Source organism: Lepidochelys kempii, chromosome 18 (assembly GCF_965140285.1).
Source record: "Lepidochelys kempii isolate rLepKem1 chromosome 18, rLepKem1.hap1, whole genome shotgun sequence".
NCBI lineage: Eukaryota > Metazoa > Chordata > Testudines > Cheloniidae > Lepidochelys > Lepidochelys kempii.
In genome coordinates this window covers 17835607-17861074 of record NC_136397.1, presented here as the reverse complement: position 1 = coordinate 17861074, position 25468 = coordinate 17835607, and the positions used below count along the sequence as shown (strand labels likewise).

At 53.1% G+C, this 25468-nt stretch overlaps 1 protein-coding gene across 2 annotated transcripts in view; it reads right to left on the bottom strand.

Annotated features, from left to right (window-relative positions):
• Positions 1 to 16242, bottom strand: part of VWA1 (von Willebrand factor A domain containing 1) — a 29969-nt gene extending 13727 nt beyond the window's left edge. The window contains exons 1-2 of one of the 2 annotated variants that reach the window (XM_073316772.2): positions 15786 to 16242; positions 2617 to 3180 (exon numbers count right to left, since the gene is read on the bottom strand). In XM_073316772.2, coding sequence (XP_073172873.1) covers positions 2617 to 3180; positions 15786 to 16065 — 844 coding nt within the window. In that variant the 5' untranslated portion in view covers positions 16066 to 16242. The remainder of the gene's footprint in view (positions 1 to 2616; positions 3181 to 15785) is intronic. The other variant, XM_073316773.2, reaches the window with a different exon arrangement.
• Between the last annotated feature and the right edge of the window lie 9226 nt (positions 16243 to 25468).

Genomic DNA, 25468 nt, shown 5'->3' with positions numbered 1-25468 from the left:
TCGTAGGTAAGGACGTGCAAACGAGCACAAGGCGTTCGCTTTGCTTCGGCAAGTCTGACCATGAAAATCTAACCCACCTTTGGCCTTCCACTCTTACCAATCACTCCAATTCCACAGCCACACTTGCCACAAACAGGCTTGCTGCCAACGTGCTAACCTTGCCTAGTCTGGCCACGATTTTCCTGGAATCCCGCTAGGAACCATATTTAATGATTATTAAAGAGAGCAGCATGACAGGTGGCCGCAGGGCAAGACCTTGATCCTTTGGTGAATGCCAGCCGCCGCAGATACACGCAGCCATGTTAGGTTAGCTCTGTTCCACAGGGTCAGCGCTAAGCGAGTCGACCCTGCCAACAGTTCTATCAGCACTGGGTGTATTCTATGCATGCAGCGGGTTCTTACGATTATTCTCCTTTGTTTGGATGGGACAGCTTCGAACCGCTTGACGTCTTTGAAATGTTTGTTTAAAACTTTTGGAAAACATTCGCCGTCCATCTAGAAATCAAATGAACCCACGGCAATTTACTGCCCTATTGTTGAGTTCTACAGAGTCACTTCATGATTTATGGCTTCTGGCTACTTGATGGACATTAACGAAGTAATCTTCTAAGGCAAGCCGGTGTTATCCCTGTCTTACAGAGGGAGAAACTAACTGAGGGAAGTTAAGTGACTTACCCAGTGTCCCAGAGGGAATCAGTGGCAGAGCTGGGATACAACTTGGAAAATCCTAGCTCGCACTAACACATGCCACTCAAGAGCCCACACCACCACCTATGTAGCCTGGACTGGTGTGTTTACATACTAAAGAACAAATTGTTCCATCAGGCTTACTGGGCAGCCTGGTAATCTTTTTGGCTGGAATTTACTAGGGTGCCACAGAGAATTAGGCACCAATCTCCCCTTATGTTTCAAAGGGATTTGGGCACCTAACTCTTTATTTTCTACAGCTAAACCTCCTGCTCTGCTCCGAGTTCCCTGGGTAACCATTAACCTGTGGAGACAGAAGAAAAGTTCTTGGGTCTGGTGCATTTTCCTGCCTGGATTGATGAGCAGGGAAGCCAATGACCTGCATCTGTGATGATTCATTTCCAGATCTGGGGGGTTTCAAAGGAATCCAGACAACTCGTGTCTGAGCTCCCTTCTCTTCTCCCCCACCCAGCAAATCATTGTAACGCGAACACAGCTAACTGCCCCCAGCCCGCAGAAGGGAACAGACCCTGGCTTGTTTCCATTGTAGCGTGCAGGGGGACATTACCGCTGCAAGACCTTGTGGGATCTTCCCCAAAGGGAAGACAAGAATTTGTCCCCACTCTACCCCCAACCTCCTCAAGGCCTGGGGTCACTCCTGGACAAGCAAGATCAATGCCGCAGCTGTCCTAGGTCAATAGGAGGTCTCCTCACCAGCCCACACTACGGTCCCAACCTCTGCTAGCAACGGTTGGGGAAGCCAATCTACCTGACACAGTGGCAATGCAGAGTGTCTAGGGGGATTCATACCCTGCCAGCTCCTCAGGGCAGGGGCCTTCTTCTTATCTTCACATCCGAAGAAACGCGGAGCACTGGAGCCAGATTTTCAAAGGTATTGAGGCACCTAACGACGCAGACCTGCGCCTGGCAGGATTTCTACGAGCCCAGAAGCAGGTTAAGCCCCTAACTCCCATTGGTTTCGTGCCTAGCCAGCTTAGGCGCTTTAGAAAATCCCCCTCAGCCCCTAGCTGAACAGTTAGGCACCTAAATGCCTTTGAGAATGGGGCCTTTGTCACGGCAACCCACACGGCGTGGCGCTAGCGGGGGCTGGACCTCACATCGAGGCTGAGGAGCCTGTTACAGCCTCGACTAGCAGAGCTGGATCTGTTACCTCAGGCAGCAGAGGCTCCTGCTTTAAGACACGGAGGCCCCCGATCTAATACCTTCTGCGGCTCCTGAGCCCACCCGGGGTGCAGTGCACATCTCCCTCAGCACACATCTGTGTAGGACACCAGCTGACCCCGACTTTCGCCCCTCCCCTGAACTGAGCATTCTCAGAAGCGCCGCAAGGTCTGGCCACATGCTGCGATTCAGTAAAATGGGCTTAGCCCAGTGGTCCTCAAACTGTGGGGAGCATCCCCATGGCGGGGGTGCAGAGGAATGTTTGGGGGGGCACGGCAGGGAAGGAGTAGCACCCAGCCCCGCTGCGGCCCCGGCTCCTGGCCCCAGACCTGCACCCCCGGTGTGGCCCCAGCCTTGGTCCCCTTACCCCTGTCCATGTCCCCTCCCCTTCCCGGCAGCCCCGCTCCCGGCCCCTAGGGTGGGGTGTGGACAGGGGCAAGGGGGGCTGTGATCGTGAAAAGTTTGAGGACCACTGGTTTGGCCCCTCTGCGTTCTTTATGGGACTGGAGGAGCCGTTCTTGTGGTGCCCCCGTTCCCCACCAGAGGGCACGGAGGAAATGCTGGGAGATTCCCAGCCCTGGCTTTGCAGGCCAGAGACCTCCACAGAAGGTTCGCAGAAATACCTGAACTCTAGGGTGCTTCCCCAAACCGAGGAACTGGCTGGCATTCACCCATCCCCCTCCCATCCCCCGCAAAGGGGCATCGCTAACTGGAACGTCTCTCCCCAGGCGAGCCAGCGCATGGTACCTATGATGGCGTCCCTCAGCTCCTTGGTGATGATGGGCAGGTCATCCACATCCACAAAGTACAAGTGCTTCTCTGGAGGCTGGCTGGCAGCTGCTGAAAGCTCCAGGTAGTTCCCCCGCCCGGTGCTGATGATGAAGACCGTGACCTCCATGTCCTTCAGCAGCTGCATGGGCTGGGAGATGTCATCAGTAGAGAAGCCGTCCGTCACCCACACCAGCACCTTGGGCACATCCGCCCGGGCGCCAGCTTCATCCGTGAAGAACTTCTCCTTGGCGAAGGAGAGGGCTTTGCCCGTGTTGGTGTCCCCCATCAGCTGCTGCGTGTCCCGGATGGCCTGTTGCACCGCCCCGGTGGACAAGTACCGGTCGAAGGGGAACTCTATGGTGGGCACAGTGCTAATGTGGATGATGCTGGTCTGGACGTCGCTGGGGCCAAAGGTGAAGGGTCGCAGGAGGCCCCTGATGAACTCCTTGACCCTAGAGAACTCGTAGTAGGAGACGCTGCCAGAGCTGTCCAGCAGGAAGAGGAGGTCCCCCTCTGAGTCTGGAATGAAGGGCTGGAGACCTGGCAGAGAGAGACAGAGAGGAGGTTATTGCAATGATGTGACCCAATCCAACCCCTGCCACAGGAGTCTGGTAGCAGTGAATTTGCTCATTTTTGGCCAGATCCTGAGGTCCATATGCAGGCACTCCAATGGGAATTTGCCAGAGTAAGGACCTCAGGACTGGCCCCGTGTTTATACATTTTCTGACTTGGTATAAAGACTCCTGGGTTCTACTCCAGGCCCTGCCACTGACCCTCATGACTTGCCCGGGCTGGCACGTCACATCACCTCTCTGCACCTCCCTTTCCCTGCCTGCACGGCAGCATTCATTGTCCTTATCTGCCTCACCTGCTGGGTGTGGAGCTTAATTTCTGCAGAGCAATGTGAGATCCTCAGATGAGGAGTGCAAAGCAGGGAGACAGACATAGCCAAAGGCTTGTACCTTTTAATATGACCACAGACTCTATGTAGTGACAACTCAAGAACAGAATTTGTTCTCTAAACACCCTTCTAATGGAGACATTTGGAAGCACTTAACCCAGAAATGGGAGTGCATGGAAGGGTCTAATCCAAAGCCTCTTGAAGTCAACAGCTTTGGCTGTTTGGACTCTCTGTGTGATGAAGGCTGGGGTGAGAGGCGTTCAGGAGACAATCGCTCCCATACAAAGGGGAGGGGAGGCGTTCAGGAGACAATCGCTCCCATACAATCTGGCATATCTGAGGGCCCCGATGCTACCTGCACAGCCCCCGGGCTGCAGCAGAAAAGATTACGTTTGGACCATGACTGCAAGCAGAGGCGTGGATCCACAGTGTGTGAAGAACCATGCTACAGCACCGCGGCTGGGACCCGTGCCTTCCGCAGGAGGGTTAAAATCATGCAGGCAGCTACTGTAAACAGGATCCTGGGTCACCCAAACACAGCCAACAAGTCCCAGCGCTGCCGAGCGCCTCTCACCCTCCTGCTCTTGCCAAAGGCACTGAGTCAGGCCTGGCCTCTGCAAGCACCGTCCTTTTAGGGGCATGTTCTGCACGCCTTCCAGGGCAGAGATCAGCCAGTGACAGCAAGAGTCAGGATGCAGAGTGCAGCTCCAGTGGTGGACGAGCCAGGCAGCGGCTCGTGCTGCATCTCTGCTCTCCAAGGCTCCTCGCCAAGTTCCTTTTAAAGTCACATTTTGCAAAGAAACACACACAGGGAAGGAGGGAGGGCAGGAGAAAGGATTATTCCTGGTATTACACCAGTACCTCAGAGCCCCATTGAGCGAAGCGTTGTGCAGACGCAAGAGAGACTGTCTCTACGGCAAAGAGCTCGCGGTATCATAGCTAAACTGACACCGGATGGGAGAGGAAAGAGGCACAGAGACCCTTGTGAAAGTCCCACAGTAGATCACTGGCAGCTCCCAGAATAAAGCCCAGAGCAGTGTCCTACCCACTGGACCACGCTGCCCCTTGCGTAACAAGAAAGGAGAGAATGCTCAACGACATTCATCTTCCTGGAGATCAGCACAGCCCGCAGGCATATGGAGCCGAAGCTGCTGCTGACCTCCCAGACAGAGCAAGGCGGGAATGTCCACCCCGGCCCCAGGCAAGTCCTGCCATCTTCTCCCAAGGGGGCAGTGAGACAACAAGGAGGGCCCCATGGAGAGTGGGGGAGCGTTCCGTCCATGCCAGTCAGGAGATGGGACCTGGTGCAGTTCTGCGGCTGTGGTACAGGGGCGCTATGGGGCTATTCCAATGGGAAAGGTAGTGACTTTGATTCCTCAGCAGGTAATAAGAACACCTTGCCCTTCTATAACACCTTCCATCCGGCGATCTCAAAGCACTTTACAGACACGCTCACCCACAACACCCCATTTTACAGATGGAGGCCTGAGAGGGTCCGTGACTTACCCAGGGTCACACCGGGAACCAGTGGCAGAGTCAGAAATCAAACCCTTGGGGCCTAGCTGCCGATCTCCCCCCATAAAAATCGATTTGTTCCCACACGCGTCCCTATTGCGCAGCACACAGGCCATCTCCTGGCCTGTTCCCCCACGCTGCCAGGGGCTGGAAGTGTTCTAGCTGTCCCAGCCGGCGCAATGTTCGGACCCTTGAGGCTCTGAAACATCCATGGCAGCCAGACCTACGGTCTCAGCCCGGGGCAGAGCAAGCTCCAGAACCAGAAGCAAACAGCTGGGAAGAAACAGGCAGAGTCACGGCTAAGGGAATGGGACACAGAGGAGGAGGCTTCTCCGATTTCCTGGGGCTGAGTTTGGCTGGAAGAAAAACAAGCACAGTTTGGAAAAAAGAGAGACAATAAAGTAATGTGGCGGGAGACGCTGCCGCTTGTAGATTCCCAGGAGAAGCAGCTGGATCTCCGAGCTGGCTGGGGGGCTCTTGGCTTGCTTCCAAGGTTGCAGGCAGAATCCATCCCGGGTGGGGCAGCTCTGCAGGCAGGAGCACTGGCATAGCCCAGATGCTGGCATTTTAACCTCCGCGTCTCGCCCTTCTGAGGCAGGAGTGTAGGGAGGGACGCCAGTGCTTTGGCCTCCCTAGTGTGCGCGCTGCCGAGAACCCCTGTGGAGCGGCGCTGGGGGAGATCTGGTGTTTAAGGTCACTGCAGACAGGACTTGGGGTTTTCAGAAGCCAGCCGGATGTGCGCTCCTAACTCACTTGGTGCTTTCGAACAGTCCTGCTCTGTCAGCCTGGGATACGCGCCGACTGACTCCACCAGGGAGCCAGGCTGGAGAGTTCTGCTCTGGAGACTCCCAGAGGCACCATGCAGACTCTTTCAGGCTTACAGACTTTAGGGGTGGGCTCAAACCCCAAAGCCCACCCGAACTTTAGGGATGCTCGGATCTGGAGCCAACCTTTGTGGCTTGAGTTCTAGTCTAGTCTTTATTTTTTGCTTGTTACAAAGGGCCAATCAGGGCCACATGCTGCAGAATCTGTGGGACCCTGTTGGCTGCACTTGGTCAAAGCTCAGCTCTGACAGTGAGCCACCCCTGCAGCCGTGTAACCTCAGGTAGGAGCTCGCCAGATCTTCCAAATTTAATAGGGTGGGGCCTGGCCAGCACTGGACACCCCCACCCCTTGCAAAGGTAGGTTGTAAGAGGTACTGATGATTCAATAGGTGACTCTTTCCCTCTGGGACAGTTCTGAGCCCATTGGGCTTCCATGGTGTTGGGAGGTATCTTCCAGCGGGGACATACAATCAAGATCCAGATCATTCATGGCGGTTAATGAACCCCTGGCACTACTTGTGAAAGTTGGGGTGTCCTCCCAAAAGAGCAAGGATCACGCAGGAGTCTCTTATAACTATGCCCCATCCTCACATGAACCCACGACCGACAATCTCCCATCAGCCATGCTTGATCCTCGCATAGTCAGTCCTCTCTAAGTGACCGAAATTCCCCGATGATTTCAGCGACGCCAGTTGTTATTCACGTCTCCTAAAGACCGCTGTGTGATCCCACCGCATTCCCCACCCCAAAGGTGTCTACACTTCAGTGCCTGTGGGTGAGCCCTGTACAAACAGCCCACATAGCTCTGTGGGATCCTCCAAGAAGAACGGTAGCGTTATTGGTATTCGCAGCTTAGTTAATCGGAGCACTCGGGGGAAGTGGAGGGGGACAGAGAGCATGATGGAGAATCTGCTGTGAGAGCAGCATTTCTGTCTGGCTCATCTGTTCGCGGCCGCGGGGCTGGGCTCAGAACTTAATAAATTCTTCAGGCCCTTATTACAAAAAATGCGGCACGAATCCTTAGGGGACTGAAAATGCCCAGCGGTGGAAGATGGACTGAAAATGCTTCAGCGGGGCGGTGTGGAGCTGCCCCACATTAGGGGGCGCTAGTCTTGCTTCTCTGAACACCTGGGCCCTCAGGTGACTGCAGGTCAGAAGAGCAATGAGGCTAGTAACCATAGTCCATTCCCTAACAGGACTGTCAGCCCCAAGAGCTCAGACAGCCATAGCAAGGCCTCCATTAGTGAGCAGGAAATGTTTTAAAAGTAAGAAGGTTTCAGTTCTTTTTATTGTCTTTCTGGGTTTTGAGCCGGGGGGGGCACATTTTCCAGCCCCCACCTGCCCTTTTTCCACAAATGAAAGCTGAGATTCTCTTGTAATCACAGGACTCCAGGAACTGGAGCTTTGAAAAAACCCCACCAAATACCACAAGGTTTGTGATGAAATCACAACAGCTGGCAATGCTGAATAGGGTATTGTTCAACAAGACTGGCAGCCTGCCTCTGAAGGAGACCAATGACTGGGATTGCGGGGGGTTCTGCACAGCAAGGATGAGCCGCATTGGAAGAACAGCCCTGGAAGAGCAGGGCAGGGCAGGGGGCATTGTCAGATCTGCGTGGGGAACCTAGGGCATGCTGCAGGGCAGGGTTGAGAGGCATTGGCAGAGCAGTGTGTGTGGGTCCGGGACTGGAACGGGAGTGGGTGCTGGGGGACAGGAGTGAGGGGCAGGGGGCCAGGAACAGAAAAGCAGGAAGGGTGCAGGGCATGGCCAGTCATAGTGGGAGCCCAGAACTTTGAGGTGGGGGTGGGGGAAGGGAACTGGCTCAGGCCAGCAACTTCCCCCAGGGTCTTTTCCCCTCCTTTGACAGCCCTGAGAAGAGGCCACGCCAGAGGAGAAAGGGAAAGGAAAGCTGGACAGAGGGGAATCCATTCCCACTAGGTGCCCCAGGCGAGAGGGCTAGCAGCAGTTTTCCCTGAACGTGGAGCTCAAATGCCAACTGAGCCAAGGAGCGTGGAAGCTCCTGGTGCAGCCTGAAGGGGTGAGCGCCCTGCCCTCAAACTGCCTGCACAGGGGAGCCAAAACCACAAGGCAGGAGACAGTTGGATGCGAACTTTCCCAAGAAAGAACTGCTCAAAGGAGGCACATACACCTCCCCTCTCACCCTGATCCCACTGGAGAGAGCGAGTGGGCCGGGGCGGGCATCGGGGGAACCAAGCAACGAAGGGACTAGGTGAAAGGGAAGAAAGGATAAGCAATGGCAGAGGACTGCCAGGGGGACACACGCAGATATCTGAGAGATGCGATCACCCAGCAGGCTGGGAAATGGCTCACGGGAGACCAGGGGATGCAGATCGGAGGAACAGGATGGGAGGAAGGACAATTTAAAACTCCCTGAGAGTGTAACCTCTTGGTCTAGGGCAGGGCTGGAAGCCACATGGCTTGGGAAATTGAAAGCTGGACTAGACAATGTTGGGATGAGTTGTCGTGTGTGTGTGTGTGTGTGTGTGTGTGTGTGTGTGTGCGAGCGCTGGTGGGGTCGGGGTGAGGGAGGAAGAGTTGGGTGTATCCATGTCCCCATCCTCCCTGCCTGGAACCAGAACGACTCAGCTGCGTGTCATAGACCCCTAGGCTGCTGACAGCTAATGGGGATTCTCCTTTAGCCCAGAGGCAGAGGGTGCTTTGGAAACAGGAGGGTCTATATTCCACCCCATCAGCCTCCAAGAGGCCACACTGCACGCGAGGTAGAAGTGCTGGTACGTTGTCACAAATGTAAGTGCATCACATGCCCTTATTGGCCTTTCCCATCTTGAACGTCTAGGATGTTTCTAAAGCTCTTTGGAGAGTTTAGTGTCTAGCCCACAGATGCTGGTTTAGCTTCTCAGGGATCCAAACTCACCCCTGCATACGCCTGTGCTCCGAGGCCAGCTGGCTCAGGGCCAGGACCCCTGTCTGGATATAGGGTTCTCCTGCTGTTGATCCTCAGCGTAGGTTAGATCTGGGCCCATCCAGGGGTGGCAGGAGGTGTCTCAGAGTGTGTGTGTTTCAGGGTGTGTGTAGCAGGGGTGCAGAGTGTGTCAAGGGTGTCAGGGGCAGCCGGGCGTGTCATTTGTGTGCGTTGGGGCTGGTATTTGGCAGGGGGCCCGTGTGCCGGGTGTGTGCATTGGGGCTGGTATTTGGCAGGGGACCTGTGCATGTCGGGGCGAGCGTTTCGGGAACATCAGCCCGTGTGTGCGTGAGCTCGGGGGCCGGAGCACTGCGTTGCTCTGGGTGCGTGTGCAGGATGGCGGGAAATGTGTGTGGGATTGTGTTTGTTAGCTCTGCCATCTAGACACCTGTAGCTGAAAATCCCAAAGGCAACATGCCCTGGAGTCACCAGAGCCCCACAATGACCCCCCCCTCCGCCCACTGTGTGCATGTCTTCCCTGGAAGCAGCACCCGGTTCCCGAGGTCAGAGGCCGACTAGCCCATGACCCTGTCTCAGGTATGATGTGCCGGCTGACAGGATGACGTAGCCATTCCAGCACACCATGACCCGGCAGCAGAAGTCACGCGAATCCCCCTCATTACAATCCCACCCGACAAAGGAGAGCAAGGAAGTCAGAGGGTGGCGGCTACATGGGAGATGCACAGAGGAGGCACTGACGGAGCTTATATTCATCATAGCCGCCTCGGCCTGACCCAGCCCGGTGCAGAAACACACCCATTGGCACTGCAGCATTACAGACCCCTTCGCAGAACAAACCGCAACACAGAGTCCGTTTCAGTGACATTTGAACCCATGTTTAGTGTCAAGAGTTGGGGGCAGACCTGCAGCAGGGCAATAATTCATTGTAAAATCTAGCTCTGATACTGCACTTCCCAGCCAGAGATCTCAAAGCACTCTACAGATGGAGTAAGTATTATTGTCTCCCTTTTACAGATGGGCAAACTGAGGTAGGGACTTTCCTGAGGTCACTCATCAAGTCAAGAGAAAAAACCCAGGTCTCTCAAGTCTAAGTGTCGAGCCTTCAGCTCACTGGGCCACACAGCCGGACAGCCGCATGAGTGCCTAGAGTAATACAGGACCAACAAACTGCACAGAGGGATCTGCTATTTATTCACAATACTGGCACAGCCTGGGTAGCGGCAACATGAGCGTCAATCCTGGCCTCAGCTCGGGGGGAAATCTACGCTCCACGGCCCCCTGAGTCCTTGGCCTCTCCGCTGAGTCTGCCAGCGAGGCTGCAGCCAGTGGAGGTTCTGGAGAAAGAGACACCTCGACCCACCCGAGAGGAGACTTTCAGACAATATTAGCCCAAGCCAGATTCAAACCGGTGACGTACAGGGCGATATATTACACCCCGGCCACTAACTTCAGTCCTTTCAGTCAGAGGGTTCCACATTGGCCGGCTGCCGTGTTTGCAAGTCACTCAGCTCTTGCTGGCACTGCTCTGTGCTTCCCCCTTCTGGGTCGCACACACTGCTGTATGCCCAAGTCAGATGGCAGGGCCCGCTGCTTGGCTGGCAGGCCAGGGCGAGAGCGCATGGAAGCACAATTGCCATCTCCTGGCATGAAATCATGTTTCCCTGTCTCTTCTCCTACCCCCATCCGGCAGAGGGGTATCCCTTAATTTTCTGAATGTTGCAACAAGCAGCTGCAAGGGCTCCTGGCGCTGGCAGGGTCTGGATGGCCTGGTACTGGAGGTGGCCCAAGGAGTCTACTTGTCAGTGGTAAACAAGATCATGTGCACTTGAACTCCCTGGGCAGAGCAAGGAATGCTCCAGGACAGAAAAGGCTCCAGTAAAAACCCAGCCCTGCCAGCGTTACTGAGTCACTCAGCAGTCAAGAACGGCACTGACCAAAAAACCACAGTGCAGCCACTCCCAAGAAGAAACAATCAAAGGAGGGATGTGAACCAGCATCCTGCCAAACCTCAGATGATGCCACCACCCACTGAAAGGCTAGATGGAGCTATCATGCCTCACTGGAAATGGGTGTGTTGATTGGCTGGCACTCCAGGAAGTACCACATCTTCAAGACAGAACTTCCTGGAAGGTGGTTAGATTTTATTGTTTGGAGAACCTGTGCAAGGAGGCAGGCGTATATTTTTCAGCAATTTATGGATACCACAGAATGGCTGGTTCCCTCCCCCCTAGGGCTGATATATGCAGGTTTGCTCCTTTATAAAAACCCCCCCACAACAAATGCTATATCAGGGTCAGTTTCCCCTGACACTTAACCCCAATAAAATGTAAATAAATTCCCCTCCCGCCCCCGGGTCCCTCTCTGTTCACAATTGTCACTAGACTAGTGCTGGGACAGGGGACAGGACATGGGACAGGAGCACAACACACTATCAGGCTGAAGAATGCTTCATCAGGCCCTTTCCTTTGCATTTTCTTTTTTTAATTTCCTTGTAATCGTTCCAGTTCTTTCCTTCCCTTCATCCTTCACGTTTCATCAGAGATGGAAGGGGACCCCTTGGGGTTCAAACTGCTAGTTAATCCCGTGGTGCTGTGCAATCAGACCCTACTCCAAACAACACTGACGTGTCATTAATCCTCGAAGTTTGGTGGGAAAACTGAGATTTCTCACCTCCAGTGGGATCTTTATGACAAGGAACCTGCCCCAGCATCATTGACCCATGCCAGCCCCGTGACAAAAATACACAGACCTAGCTAGGGGGTTGGGTTTGGGTTGTTTTATTAAACCCATCTCTGTTCTCTTGGCAACTGGTAAAGAGACTTCCTTATAACGTGCTTCATGGACCTAGGTCCAGCCTTGGCCCCGGAGACCCTATTCCACTGCCACTCTGCCGATGCACCTCGTGCTCCTTATTCTTAGACACAAAATCTCCTCCTAGTCTGGGGACTAACTGTGGGAAACTCATGGCACTGGTGACCCCAGGGCGTCCTGGAACCCAGGTCTTTAGAAACAAAAGGCAGAGCCACTAGATCGCTGTGCCACGCAGCCCCACTCTCCCACTCGATAACCTTTTTGTATTGCAATGTGTATGCCAGCCAAGCGAGGTGCTGGCTACGTGACTGGAAGTGATCAGTGTGGAGATCACAAAGCTGTCCCGGGACCATCAAGTCGCTTGGCTTTAGCTGGGAGAAAGTAGCAGGCCAAAGCTTTCCTCCTGTCTGAATTGAGATATCAAAGGATGATGCTGGCCAAGACTCCCCTCCCTTTCAGCAGTGTCACCCCATCCACGCTGCGCTGCTTGATTTAGATGAGACTCAGAACTGGTAGGAAGAACGGCGCGAACTCAGAAGCCAAGAGACATCAGTCACCAGTCTCTTCATTGTGCCTTAAAACCTCCAGCCCGGCCACTCTTTCCACCCCCACTGTTTGGCCATAAGGGAAAAAACCCAGCACCTTCAGAAACAGGGCTGGAGTTTGGCTGCTGAAGAAAGCAGGCTCTGTTCTCAATGCTGCCCCAGTCCAAACAGATGGGAGGAGAAGGACTTGCCCTGGGCAAAGGCATCAAATCTCCCAAGAGGGGATCTTTACCATCGACCCAGCCCTGGGGGCGTTACTCTGGCGTGCCAGGCAGATTAGAGAGAGGAGAGGCTGTACTACAAGTGAAAGAAACCACACTGCTTGGGAGATGGAGGGTGTAGGGGATAAAGCACAGATCTCTCCAAATGAGGGATGCTCACAGTCAGAAGACCAAAGCTGTTAGGGCAGTCAGCGTGCACCAAACATTGGCCACAGATTGAAAAACAGCTCGTCAACCAAGCTACTTTTAAGGCTACAGCAGTGTTGCCACATCTCACGGTTGTCTTGGGATACTTGGTGCTTTGCATAAAGCCCCAGCTCCTGGAGTCCTGTAATTAGGGGAGGATCTCAGCTTCCAATAATAAATAAATAAATAAAAAGTTTCTAGCCTTCGTGGTAGTGGAGAAGAGCTTGAAAATGTGACCCAGGTGCACCCTGCCGGCCTGGGGTTTCTCTGCACTGTGCAGCTCCTTGCTGAGGCTGAATGAGCAAGTGGGACCCTGTCCAAAGTGTGCATGGAAGGACAGTGGCCTCCTGGCCTAGCTGCTGCATAGGTTGGGGTGGTGACCTCCATTCCCCTTCTCATCCCCTGCGTAGTGCCCAGCACTCAGGCTTTGGGGCTTGAATGTCATCCACTAGACCCCTCACGTCGCCAGTACCGCCCTCGCGTGCCTCCAGAGCTAGCTGCGTAAGATGGCCAGGTCTCTTTCCAATGAAGAAGCCCCACTTCACTGTGTCTAGGCAATAATCTTACATGCTCCCACCACGACACAGAGGGCGAAGCGAGCAGGGCTGGTGACAGCATCAGCTCTCAACTTCATAGCTTTCACCCCAGCTAAGTGCTACTCTCCTCCAGGAGTTTGTGTTAAGATAGCTGCTAAACAAACCCCAGGTTCAGACTGCCTTCAGCCGCTGTTTCCTCCCTTCACACTCACCAGCAGAGCTGTATTTTCAGAGCAGCATAACTGCCTGGAGATAGACAGCAACCTGTAAATCCCAAAGGCCCGGCTCAGTGCTGCTGTCTCCCATTCATTGTGCTGGTGTGAATCACACAATGCAGCTGCAAAAGGCAACCACTGCTGCACAAGGGTTTTGCTTGGGAGTAAAGGGTGGCACAGGGTATAGGGCAGTGATGAATTGGGTTCTAAATGTTCTCCTTTCTATAGGCTGGATTTTGATTTCCGCTGGCGTAAATCTAGAATTACCAGCTAATGCTGATCTCAATCACACCCATGTAAACCCAAAGTAACGAGGGGTAGAACTCAAGATTGGCACTGAGGGGGAGGGAGGGGAACTGAGATAAGAATCTGGCCCTAAGTCTGAGGCTACTGCTGCAGGTCATGCACCCCACTGTCTTAGCTGCAGCTCTCCGATAACGAAGCTATTGAATTAATGTACTGACACGGTCATTCCTGAGAGCTCACAAATGCCACTGGCCACCCAATAATGTCCCTGCATTGTTTGCTGCAATTAACAGCGAAGCCACACAAGTGTTAAGTGTGAGCACCAGCAAGATCCAGGGACGTGTGGACTGACTTTCCGTCTTCTGCTTAGTCCCTCACACCTGCCAATCCAGCCCACCACACACCATATGATTAAATCAAACTCAGCCGCGCATGATGGCTCATCCAACACACAACCAGATGGTTTTCTCCAGAGCACTTTATGCAAAACTTTAGAGGCAGCTCTGTTGAGCCCCGGCTAGGAGTCATAGAAACACGGACGAGCAAAGCAGTCTGATCCTGGAAAATAATCTCAGACTAGCTGACCAGTATTTGCATTTCACTGGAGGGTTGTAAAACTAAAGCAAAGAAACGGAGATTGCAGCTTGTAAAACTTTGCTTCTCGTGTCAGCCACATCTGTTTTAGAAAGCGAGACTTGCTCTTTTTTAATTTCCTCTTCAAAGCAAGGTCTCTCTCTTAGGCCAGGCTAGAGAAGTGTCATGTGCATTGCCAGGGCTGGTTAAATAAATAAGAATAATCATTTCTGCTTGTGTAGGCATCAGAAAATCCTGGCACAGCACCAGGTGCAATAATGCCTGCCCGGGCACAGGAATCTAGCTTGGTAAATTATGTTACTTGGGCCAGATTCCAGCTCCTTTACACTGAGCCCTGCTTTACTCTGCAAGGAGTCCCACTGAAGTCAACAGCAAGGCATTGCTCAACTTGAGTAAAGGTGGCAGGATCTGCCCCGTAAAGCTTCTAACTAGAACTGGTCAAGAATTGTTAGACGTCACTTTTTTTTTTGGTCACAAGCTGCCAATTCCTCAACATTGGAACACGTTTGAGGGCAAGGGTCAGTCCCGACAAATCTCTCGTTTTCGAAAGCATTTTGAAAGAAGTTTCAACTCTCACATTTTTCATTTAAAAAAAAATCTTAATCGTGTGGGTTCAAAATGCCTTTTTGTTTCGTGCAATAAGCTATAAACATATATAAATGAAACAAAGAGTCGTCACGAGAAAACATTTCACAACGATCAACACGAAATGTTTGGACGGAGCCAAACTGTTTATTTTCCAGATTGTCGGTTCGCGAAGATGTTCACAGGTTTGATCTTTTGTTCTGATTTGGGACAGGAACATTTTTGGAACCATCAAACTTTTCCCCAGGACGGGAACCTGGTTGCCCACCCAGCTCTCCTTCGATCCCTCAGCTGCTTCCCCAGCAGGAGAGGCTGAGAATCTGTTATCTGGCCTTGCTGGAAAGTTCGCATCTCCTCTCACACAGCCTTATCTGCCCCAGGCCTTCCTATCTATTATCCCACTGAAATCCACCTGCAGCTGCTGTTACTGTACCATTCAAACCCTAGGATTTTTTCTACCTGTGAACAAACGAAGAATTAACCAGACCCTGCTGACTTAAACCCTTGTCCGCAAACTTTGTTTGTCCACCACTGTCTCAAGTGACACCTTCCTCTCCAGACCCCACTCACCCCCTGGTTTCCCACTTTGTTTGCTGCGGTGCTTGCAATGGGTCTGTCACAGGGGCAGAGGGAAACTACTGGAGAAGGGCGAGAGGAGGAAATATGAAAAGGAGGACTTCTGGCACCTTAGAGACTAACCAATTTATCTGAGCGTGAGCTACAGCCCACTTCATCGGAAATATAGTTGTTAAGCCTCAATAATTAGCAGGCGCAGCTGTAGCGCCGGAAGTTATTATTAATTATTATTATTATTAATTAAGATTTCTGCAATAAAGAATCAGGCACCCCTTTGCTTAGGGCCGGGCGAAGGTCTGCAAGGGCCCGGGGCAAGTGCATGTTATTCGCTGGAATAAAGAACAAACCAGGCAAGTTTTCTCCCTGCTGGGGCAGTTTCAGGGAGTTTACCCCCCCCCCCCCCGCCCCCTTTAACAACGCAAATCCCGGGCAGCATTTGCAGGCTGAGCGGCAAGGACCGACCCCGGGCTTTGCAAGCACTCACCTTTCCTCGGCAGGCTCTCCGCCAGCGCAACGTGCAGCCACAGAGCCAGCTGAAGCGCCGCCCGGGCAGGCATGGCCAAAAGTACCCGAAACCCCGGAGCGCGGCGCTCCGAAGGCGGCGGGGCGGCCACGCATAGTCCGGGGCCGGGTCCCGCGGCCCCCGCCCAGAGCCTGGCCCCGGCGCCGCGCCCGGAGATCAGAGCCCCGCGGCCGGCGAGTTTTTGCGGCGCTCTTTGCGGACTCCGGCCGGCGAAGACAAGTCCCCTCCCTTCCCAAGTCATTAAATCCTCCCCCGCCCCGACGGGAGTGGCTGGAGGAGCCTCCCCAGCAACACCCCAGCTGCTGCGCTGAGCTTTGCCTCCGGAGCGGGGACTTGGTGCGGCTGTCGCTGGGCTGATTCCCCAGACGGGGGCTCCAGCCCAGCGGCAGGAAAACTCTCCCCTGAGCGGGACCCGAGGGAGAAGGGGGACTGGGTGCCCCCAGGGGGGAGATCTCGGCGAGCAGGACAAGGATTCCACCAGGTCTTAGTGCTACTCTGCGCTGCCCGCCTTGCCCCTAAACTGGCCGGGATCCCAAGGCCCCGCGCTCCGGGGCAAACTTCCCAGTTGTAGGCCAGTTACCGTCACCGGATCTGGCATGCCGACGTGCAGTGGGAAAGCAGCCGCCTCTGGGGTGCAGGGTGGCAGCCAGGTGGGCACTGCGCCAGGTTGTGCTTCCCACTGTGGCTGGTCCTGGTGACAGCTGCCACATACCCACCTCTGAGCCTCCATCCAGCAACGCAGGTGGGGGGGGGGGGGCTGTTTAAAGTTAAGCAGGAGTTTAAATACTTTGCTGGAGTGGGCATAAAAGAGTTTCTCCTTTAACTCCTGTGGCAAGGGACATGTACTAAAGATCTCACGTTTGAGCCACAGCAGGGACAGCAGAACCTAACATATGCAGCCTCATTTTGTCCTACTGGAAGGAAGGAGAATTTTGGTCCACAACACTGGGATGGGACTCGGGAGATCTGGGTTGAATTTCTGGCTCTTCCACAGATTTCCTTTGTGGCCTTGGACAAGTCACATCATCTCTCCGTGCCTCAGTTCCCCACTCGTAAAATGGAGTTAACAACCCTTCCTTTGTATGCATCTTGTCTGGTTAGACTATAATCTCTTTGGGGGAGGGACTTTCTCTTATTACATCTATGTGCAGAACCGGGCACAATAGTGCCCTGATCTCATTGGCAGCCCCTCGGTGCTATTGAAAAACACACAAATAATAATAGTGAGAACCGCTCCATGCCTCGCCTGTGGTTTGTCCTTTTGCAACGGGATGACACATTTTTCAATGCAATCCAAATGTAAAGCCCGGGATGCAAGGAGATGGGAGTGCTCATGAAAATAAAATTCCTCTGGCTCAGAGGGTGAAAAATGCATGGCATCAGTGACTGCAGACCTGAGCCCAAAAGTTACTAATGGAGAAGAAGTGGAAAATCACCCTTGATTGCTGAAGACCAGTCGATTGTCCTTCTGTTTTATAAGAGGAGTAACTGGAATGAGAGAGAACAAAAAATAGCGGAAGAGGAAACTTTTGAAGCTGGGGGGGATTTCTGAAAGTTGTGAGCAAAGTTTCTCCCAAACTGATTTTGTGTCTCCCCTCCGGGGAATCTTAGGAAAGTAACAACAGCTACAAGCTGTGCAGGGTGGAAAGAAATTTGGATCCAAATACCCCAGTGACATGGAATGGTGGGAGGGCCCCAGCAAATTAGGGTCAGCATGGAGACGTGTGGAGTCAAGCAGCCGGTTTTAACTTCTGGGCTTAGTGGCGCAAATGTGACCACCCTAGGCACCCCATTGCACTGCTATGAAAGGGCAAGCTTGGTACCGAACTGCAGGGTGGGGGAGTTTTGCATCCAGGCTGTGTGATGCTCTGTCACTCGTCCGGTAACACGATATGAATGAGTCAGTCTCACGCCCTGATTGATTCACACAGGCAGGAATAATCGTTATCCCAGAACCTGGTGAATGGGAAGGCTCCAAAACAGCTGCTCTTGCTCCGACCATCTGGGATTTGTAAGGCCCTGCCCATTGGGGTGGCATCTGAACCCTGCTGGGGGGAATCCTGGCCAAACGTGGTTGCTACTAGCTGGCTTCCCTGGCTGACGTGGGCAGGGATGTTTGATCTGAGCACATGGTAAAACCAATGTAATAGCTGGCCTGGATAAAGGCTGAAGGGCTGAGTCCCGAGTTAGACTCAGGGGCCTTATCCAATACCCAGTGAAGTCAGTGTCAGTCTTTCCATTTTTCAGAGCAGCAGCCGTGTTAGTCTGTATTCGCAAAAAGAAAAGGAGTACTTGTGGCACCTTAGAGACGAACCAATTTATTTGAGCAGAAGCTTTCGTGAGCTACAGCTCACTTCATCGGATGCATTCAGTGGAAAATACAGTGGGGAGATTTATATACACAGAGAACATGAAACAATGGGTGTTACCATACACACTGACTCCTGTGAGCTTTCGATCCAGCAGCATGATATAGAGCCATGATATAGGACAGCAGGTGCCGATAACTCCCACAGAAGCCAAGGGGAGCTGACGGTGCTCAGCGCATCTGACAATCAGCCCATCAGTCTGTCGCGCAGTTTGGGGAGGGGAAGCTTGTCACTACAGGGGAGCTCGGGAAATTTGGGGGTGTTTAGCCCTCAGAGAAATCAATGGGGTTTGGTACCTGAGGTGATTGTTCAAGGTGGCCGCGGCGGGGTCCACGCAAGCCAGCAGGTGCTGGAGGCTGCTGAGCAAGTATGTGCTAGGATTGGCCCTGGGTTTATCGGTATGGCCACAGCCACTCCATTTCCAGGGCTGTGGTTCCCAGCACTCACCCATGCACGATCAGAGCTAGCCCTGAGACCCACCTGCCTAGATCTGGCCAACTTCAGGGAGGGGAATCATTTCCTTCCATCACTCACTCCCCAAGCAAGACTTTTCCTTTTGAGGCAAAATGATCATTGCCACTTGGCCCTGCACCACCCCAGCCTGCAAAGGGTTCAACCTGTATCTTCCCATAAGCCCTGCTCTAGGGAAGCAGGAAAAAACAGATTAGAAAATTATTAGATCTTACACAATTTTGTTTTATTTTAAATCCCTGCTGCAGGGGCCAGATTCTGATCTCACTAAAACAGTGTAGATTCAGAGTAACTCCACTAGCATTTAAGGAATTAGGGCCACATTCTGCTCTGAGTTATTCTGGTGTAAATCCAGAGTGACTCCATTTTTAATTACATCTGCATTGGATTGTAAGTCTCTGAATATGGAACAAACCAGACCCGGAGGGTTAGTCTTAGCTTTGAGAACATTGATAATCCTGTTTTATTCATGTCCCAATTAACTAGAAAACGACTTTTTTAAATGTAGTGGAACTGCATGCTGTTAAAAGCTGCTCCACCCCAGAGACAGCTGCATTTCAGTGCTGCATGAAGCAACTCCTGTATCCATCAGGCCCGATCCTGCAGACACATACACGTGTATAATCTTGGGTACATGAGAAGTCCGATGGCAGGATTGAAACCATACACTGGAAAGTTCTTTGCCTTCATTTTTATTAGTCGTAGTTGGGCCCTACCAAATTCATGGTCCATTTTGGTCAATTTCACAGTCACTGGATTTTTAAAATAATACATTTCCTTATTTCAGCCATTTAAATCTGAAATGTTGCGGTGTTGTTTGTAGGGGTCTATAACAGAGCCCTTCACGGCTCGTGCCACAAATCAGTCGGCGACGCTTAGCATGCCAGTCCCAGTGCCCTTTTATTCACCGTGTCACTTCCCACCACCGTTTATACACAGTCCATTCCACGCAGCTCCCTGGGGGACAGCTAGCTTCTTCAGCCAGCAGGGAACTACTGCCACAGGCTCCTCCCTTTCCAGTTCCCCACTTAGCGGCCTTTCTGACAGCTTTATGTAGCCCCCTGACCGGTAAGGCCAGTGGGTGTTTCTGCTGAAGCCCTTAGGCGAGCCATACCCAGCCAGCACCGATTAATGCCCCTTCATTGGGGCTGGGCTAACAGGGGCCTGGCTCAGAACCTCCCGGCCAGAACCCTGTTACTGGGTCCTGACCCAAAAGGGAGTTGTGGGGGGGTCGCAAGGTTATTGTTGGCGGGGGTTGTGGTGCTGCTACCCTTCCTTCTGCGCTGCTGCTGGCCGGGCACTGCCTTCAGAGCTGGGTGCGCGGCCACCAGCCACCGCTCCCTGGCTGCCCAGCTCTGAAAGTAGCACAGAAGTAAGGGTGGCTATACTGTGACCCCCCCTAAAATAACCTTGTGACTCCCCTGCAACTCCCGGTTGGGTCAGGACCCCCAGTTTGAGAAACGCTGGTCTCCCCCGTGAAATCTGTATAGTACAGGGTAAAAGCACACAAAAGACCAGATTTCATGGTCTGACCCATTTCACGATCTGACACATTTTTTATGGCCATGAATTTGGTAGGGCCCTACTTATTGGCATTCATTCCCATAAGCGCTCTCTAGCCGAAGGATGGCAAAGCTCTTCTGGGGTGCTATATGCCGGAAACCCACCGCTTGGAGAGGAAATGCAGCAGCTCCTCTGCTTTGGCCACACTACACGACACTGTTTCTCTGACGGGAAGCCTGACTTCCCCATTAACTGCAGGGGTGTTTAGTTCGGCACAAGGTGGCAGCCAGCCAGGACCATGGAGCTAGCTAGTCACCTGACTGATGACAAGTGCCAAGGGGTCATTCATGACTAGGACTGAAAGGCGACAACTCAGACAGCTCATGCTGGGGCATTAATTCGACCCTGACTCAGAGGGAAGGCAGGCAGCCAGTGAGCCAGCAACACTATATACTGCAGCATCTGGGTTCTCCTTGGAGAGCTCCTGTTCAAGTATTAGCCAGACCTGCTCCTGCCCCCTGCTTGCTGATCTGCCAGTGCTGTCTTCTCCTTAAGCTCACACCTAGTTAATTAAAGCAAGCTCGGTCCCTGCATGGTGGAAACTGGCAAAGCTCCATTGACATAAAAGGAGCTACACTGGATTTATGTCAGGTGAGTGTCGGTCCTGTTTCTAGTTCTCAATTAACTGCCTGTCCAATGCATCCCACCGCAGGGCTCAAGTCAGTTCATACTTTTATTTGACATTAAAGACAATGTACAAAAATAGTGACCTTGGCTCCCTGCGGTTTTCCGAATGTGTCTGGCGACTGGTATGTACACACAGCAAAATAATATCTTACATTTATAGGCTGTCTGTCAGCCTGAAGGCTCCCTACAAATTATATACAGGAATTCCTTCTCCCGGCACTGGAATGCAGCCACTTCTGGGGCAGAGTGAGGCAGCAATTTAACAGCATACTATGACAGTCCACAAAAGTTTAGGACACAAAGGGAAAAAATTGCAGGGACAATTTAGGGCAGGAGAATGAAATTATACAAACTGCAAGAGGGCCAGGACAATGGGACAAAAGTCTGGATGTCAGTAATAAATGTCAATGGATGGTCTGAAAAAAAGTGCCACCTAATGCCATCCTGGGGCACTGCTTTGGCAGGACCAGTGCCTCCTATTGACTCACCAATGCCACTCCCTGGGGCACAGCGGCCTGTCGGGATATGGCATCCTATTCTAGTGCCTCTTCTAACTGGAGCTCACATGGTGAGCCGCTGTGGAGATGAAAGGAGAGAGCTTCATTTAAGATCACGCAGCTAGACATGGGGATGTCAGATGTGTCATTTGCTTTGAGTGGTGTGGGTCTGTCTAAGCAGAGACATGCACTGGTGATGGGCTCCTTCTCTCCCCGTGGTGCCCAGCGGGGGCATAGCCTGCCATTCAGCTCAACCTGGATCCCAGTCCCAGCCACCCAAGGTAGCCCCAGGGGAGCCGGCTGTCACATCGCGCAGACAGTCAGGTTAAATTGCACAAACCAAAGTGACTTGTGGCTCTTGGGAGCCTGATGAGCCTGGAAAGAAAGGAAACAATGGCCCCCTTTGTTCTCTGGGCTGGCAACAATGTGCTGGCCTGAGAGCGCGACAAGCATTACAATGACATTATAGTTGCACTCCCACCCTGGGTGTGAGGAAGGATGGGCCGGGTGAAGGAGCTTGACAGCTGTGGGGAAGGGACCTGCCAGGGGCATCTCAGTGTGGTCTCAGACAGGGCTCTACAGAATGCAGCAGGAAAACACTCAAGGGCAAATTCAGGCCCCTATTCACCACCCTTGTGGCATAAGGGGCCTCCGAATGGGCAGAAACTGACCCTTCCTCTGTGAACATCGAGCTGCTGCAGCCTCCAGTAAAGCGGGTGGGTCAGTGAAGGGAGTAGGGGGGAAGCAGGTGTATCTACTCTCTGTTTCCCCCGGGCTATAGGGAGCCAGGGCATCGCAGTGTAGGTTAGAGCTGTCTGCAGATTCTGCTTCCTGCCAACGCGGGCCCTGCCAGGTGCTGGAGTGTGAGGGCTGCCAAGGTGTCTGAAAGCCACTGTAACCCCCCCGGAGCCAGAGGCAGGCTGGACAAGCTGAGCGGCGGGGGCCTCGGTCCAACTTTTCTGTGTAAGCTCCCGGGTACCCAGCACCTTCTCACTAATGCCCCTGCCCAGCTGGGCTCAAAGGCTGTGCGTGGTGTAGGGGCAGATGGTAACCCAGCCAGGCTGGGACGTCCCTTCCCCTTTGCGTGGCCTGCATCTACAGTGCAATGAGTTACTAAAGGGGGAGGAGGCTGGCTGCTCTGAGGACCTCTCCCTCCAGAACTGGGACTGCACACTTGGGTGCTGAGCAATCTTCTCCCATGGTGTCTTGCCAGGGAGCTTCACCCCTGACCCTGAGGGAGCCCCTCCAGCAGTGCAAAGTTTAAGTCCTTGACTCTCTGCAGAGCCGGCCTAGAAAGATGAGAATTAGTGCCCGTTCCTGGTGCGGGATGGGGGATCTGGACTTCTGCCCACTGGGACCTAGGCTGAGACCCTGGAGTCATCTCTGATTGGCCACCAAACAGCCACGGATCTTTTCAGCTTCTGGTCCCCACCGGTAACTGCCACAGCCATGCAGCCCCCCACTGCACAATGACTTGGCAGCTCCTGCTGTCTGACTCACCTTGAGGTGAGAGCTCTAAGGGCAGCTGTTCCAGGGCTAGCAGGAGGGGCCGCGTCAGCCAGGCAGGCTGGGGCACACAGAGAAGGGGCGTGCATGGCGGAGCCAGAGTTCGATGGAAAGATCCTCAGCTGGTGTAAATCAGCATCACTCACTGAGGCCGATGGGGCAAGGCCTATTGATACCAGCTGAGGATCTGGCCTCAACTCTCCCCATTCTCAGCCTGTTCCTGAGTCAAATTTCACTAGCCCTCATCATTTTAAACACACATTTTGATCTATTCTTTCAGCTCTGTTCATATTCTAGCCAATTCTACCAGCTAACTCGCTCTTTTTAATGCCTTGTACCGTGCTTGAGCTAATCACTTATTGCCGTCTCCATCCAGAAGTGCCTTGCTTTGCTAGGAAGAAGAAAGAGATTTTCTTCTGTGAACCTGCCCCTTCTAGTCCCTATAGAAAGAACCTCCCTCAGCCCCTGGATAAAGAGCGATCATATTTTCCGAAGTCATTAGGATCCAAATAGCACCACAGAGAGAGTGATGGAAAATGTGTACATTGGTTCAAGCTGTAAAATTTCATTTCAGCAATGGAAGATCTAGCTCAGTGCATTTGCCTTTATAATAGCGTGGTTTCTTGCTTTCATTTTTTTATCTGAGGTTAGATATTTGCAGCTAGAGCCAGAACACGTGAGCAAACTCACGTTGTTCAGGACAACGGGATGAAAGGAACCTCTGATTGCAATTGGGCTTTACGGCTAGAACAAATCACGGGACTGATAGTGAGACTAGCAAATTGTCAAGTGCAATAAATCACTTCCAAAAGGTACTGGAATGCTGGCGTGTGACTCATCTTCCTCAGTGCCAGCCCCTCGCCCCTCCCGGGACATTCAGCTCAGCCGCCTCTCCGCCGGGTCCTCTGATCTCTGCGTCAGAAGATCTGGGGATGCCAGTGTCAGAGCCAGGGAGAGCCAGGTTCCTAACTGGAAATGGAGGATACAGGGTAGGGCCCTCCTTCAGCCAGACGCGCTTCAGTGGTCACTGGGGTTTGGCTAATTTGACCCATCAGAGAGAGCCAGGCAGACTCAGGGCTGCATTTGGGTTTCCTAGACCTAGCTGGCTGGGGAGCCGTCTTTCAAAGGTGAGGGCGTTTTGGATCCTGCTCCCATCTCTACAAATCCCAGAAGTCTGGGGTGCACATGTGCAGACAAAGCACTCTGGGTTCAGCTGGTCTTTAACGCTGATGGGAGAGGTGCCATAACAGAGGAACGTGCTGCCCTAGATGTTCCCCCCTAGAACCTTGAGCCTAGCTCCCATCACCCCTCTTTGCTGGGCAGCCACTGCCAGGTGAACGTGCAAGGTCCCAAGGCCCAGAAATAGTCGATCCCTTTGGCCTGACCCAGCATGTCCCCTCCCAAATGGCGACGTTCCCCTGCCTTCTGCATCTCCATGCCACAAATGCAGCCCCTGGGCTCTGAGGTCCCTTTGCCTCCTGCGGGCTCATGCAATGGATGCCAGGGAACTGTAGGAGGTGCTGTGCCTGGACTCATGCAGCTCTGTGCTGCCCCCAACTGTGGCAGCAATTTACTGCCACACTCTGGCCCCCGGGCAGGTTCTGAAGTCCAAGTTCTTGCATCAGATATTGGTGACAATGCTCCTGTGATTCCCTGTATAGTCACTGCATGGCCAGTTTCTCCCCCTCCCCTTTGCCAGGGGCGCTCCATAAAGCCAGTTCCGAGTCTCTTTTAATGGCCATCAGCTGGTCTGAGCCCAAAGGAGGAGAAAATGATTTGTCACTGATAGACGAGCTTAATCCCTCAACACTTGCACTGAATCCCGACATGTCAGGGGGCTTTAGTGTTTATCTGGGGCTGACATCAGCGCTGCCCTTCTCGGCAGATTGCGCCAGATGTACTCAGCTGTCTGCAAGCCCTGCATTCCTTAGCAGCGGAGTGGAGTCCTTCGTCTGCAGGACGCAGAGTTCCCAGCACTGCATTCCAGGGAAAAGGTGAGGGCAGAGGTCTCTGTCGAAACTGACCCAACCTCATCCAGCTGTCATTGTGGAATCCCATTTTAAAAACTCAGGGCAGTGTTGGGGAGGGAGGGATCAGAAGTGGAAATGCACAAGTCCTATCGACAGGCCGGCCGGGACATAAAGACAACCTGGCACTCACCCCAGCCACAGTGCCCTGGGCCTCTGTCATCTCTACAATGTCAACCAGGGAGTAAAGAGGCCTGGGATATTGCCTCCTCCTATAATGCATCACACCACCTGTTTCATCCTTCTGCAAACTCTCCCCCTGCAGGAGGCGAAGTCCTCCTGAGATGGACAGCCCCGGCCTGCTCAGCAAAGCCCCTGGTTTCAAGTCACCTATCTACAAGCCAGCCCCAGTCACCAGCCAGTAAAATAGGCTCAGTCCTGGGAAAATCTGACCTAAGTGCATAGACTGCTCCAGGACGCCAAGCGCAGCCCCCTCTGTCCAGTGCAGACCGTGCATCAGGATGGGAGACTGTAGACTGCATCACTGTGTGTGTGTGTGGGGGGGGGAGCTGTGTTTTAAAGCTATAATGTGTCTATTGTGCTCAGGCAGCCTGGCTCATTGCCACTGGTAGCTCCTGTTTTTC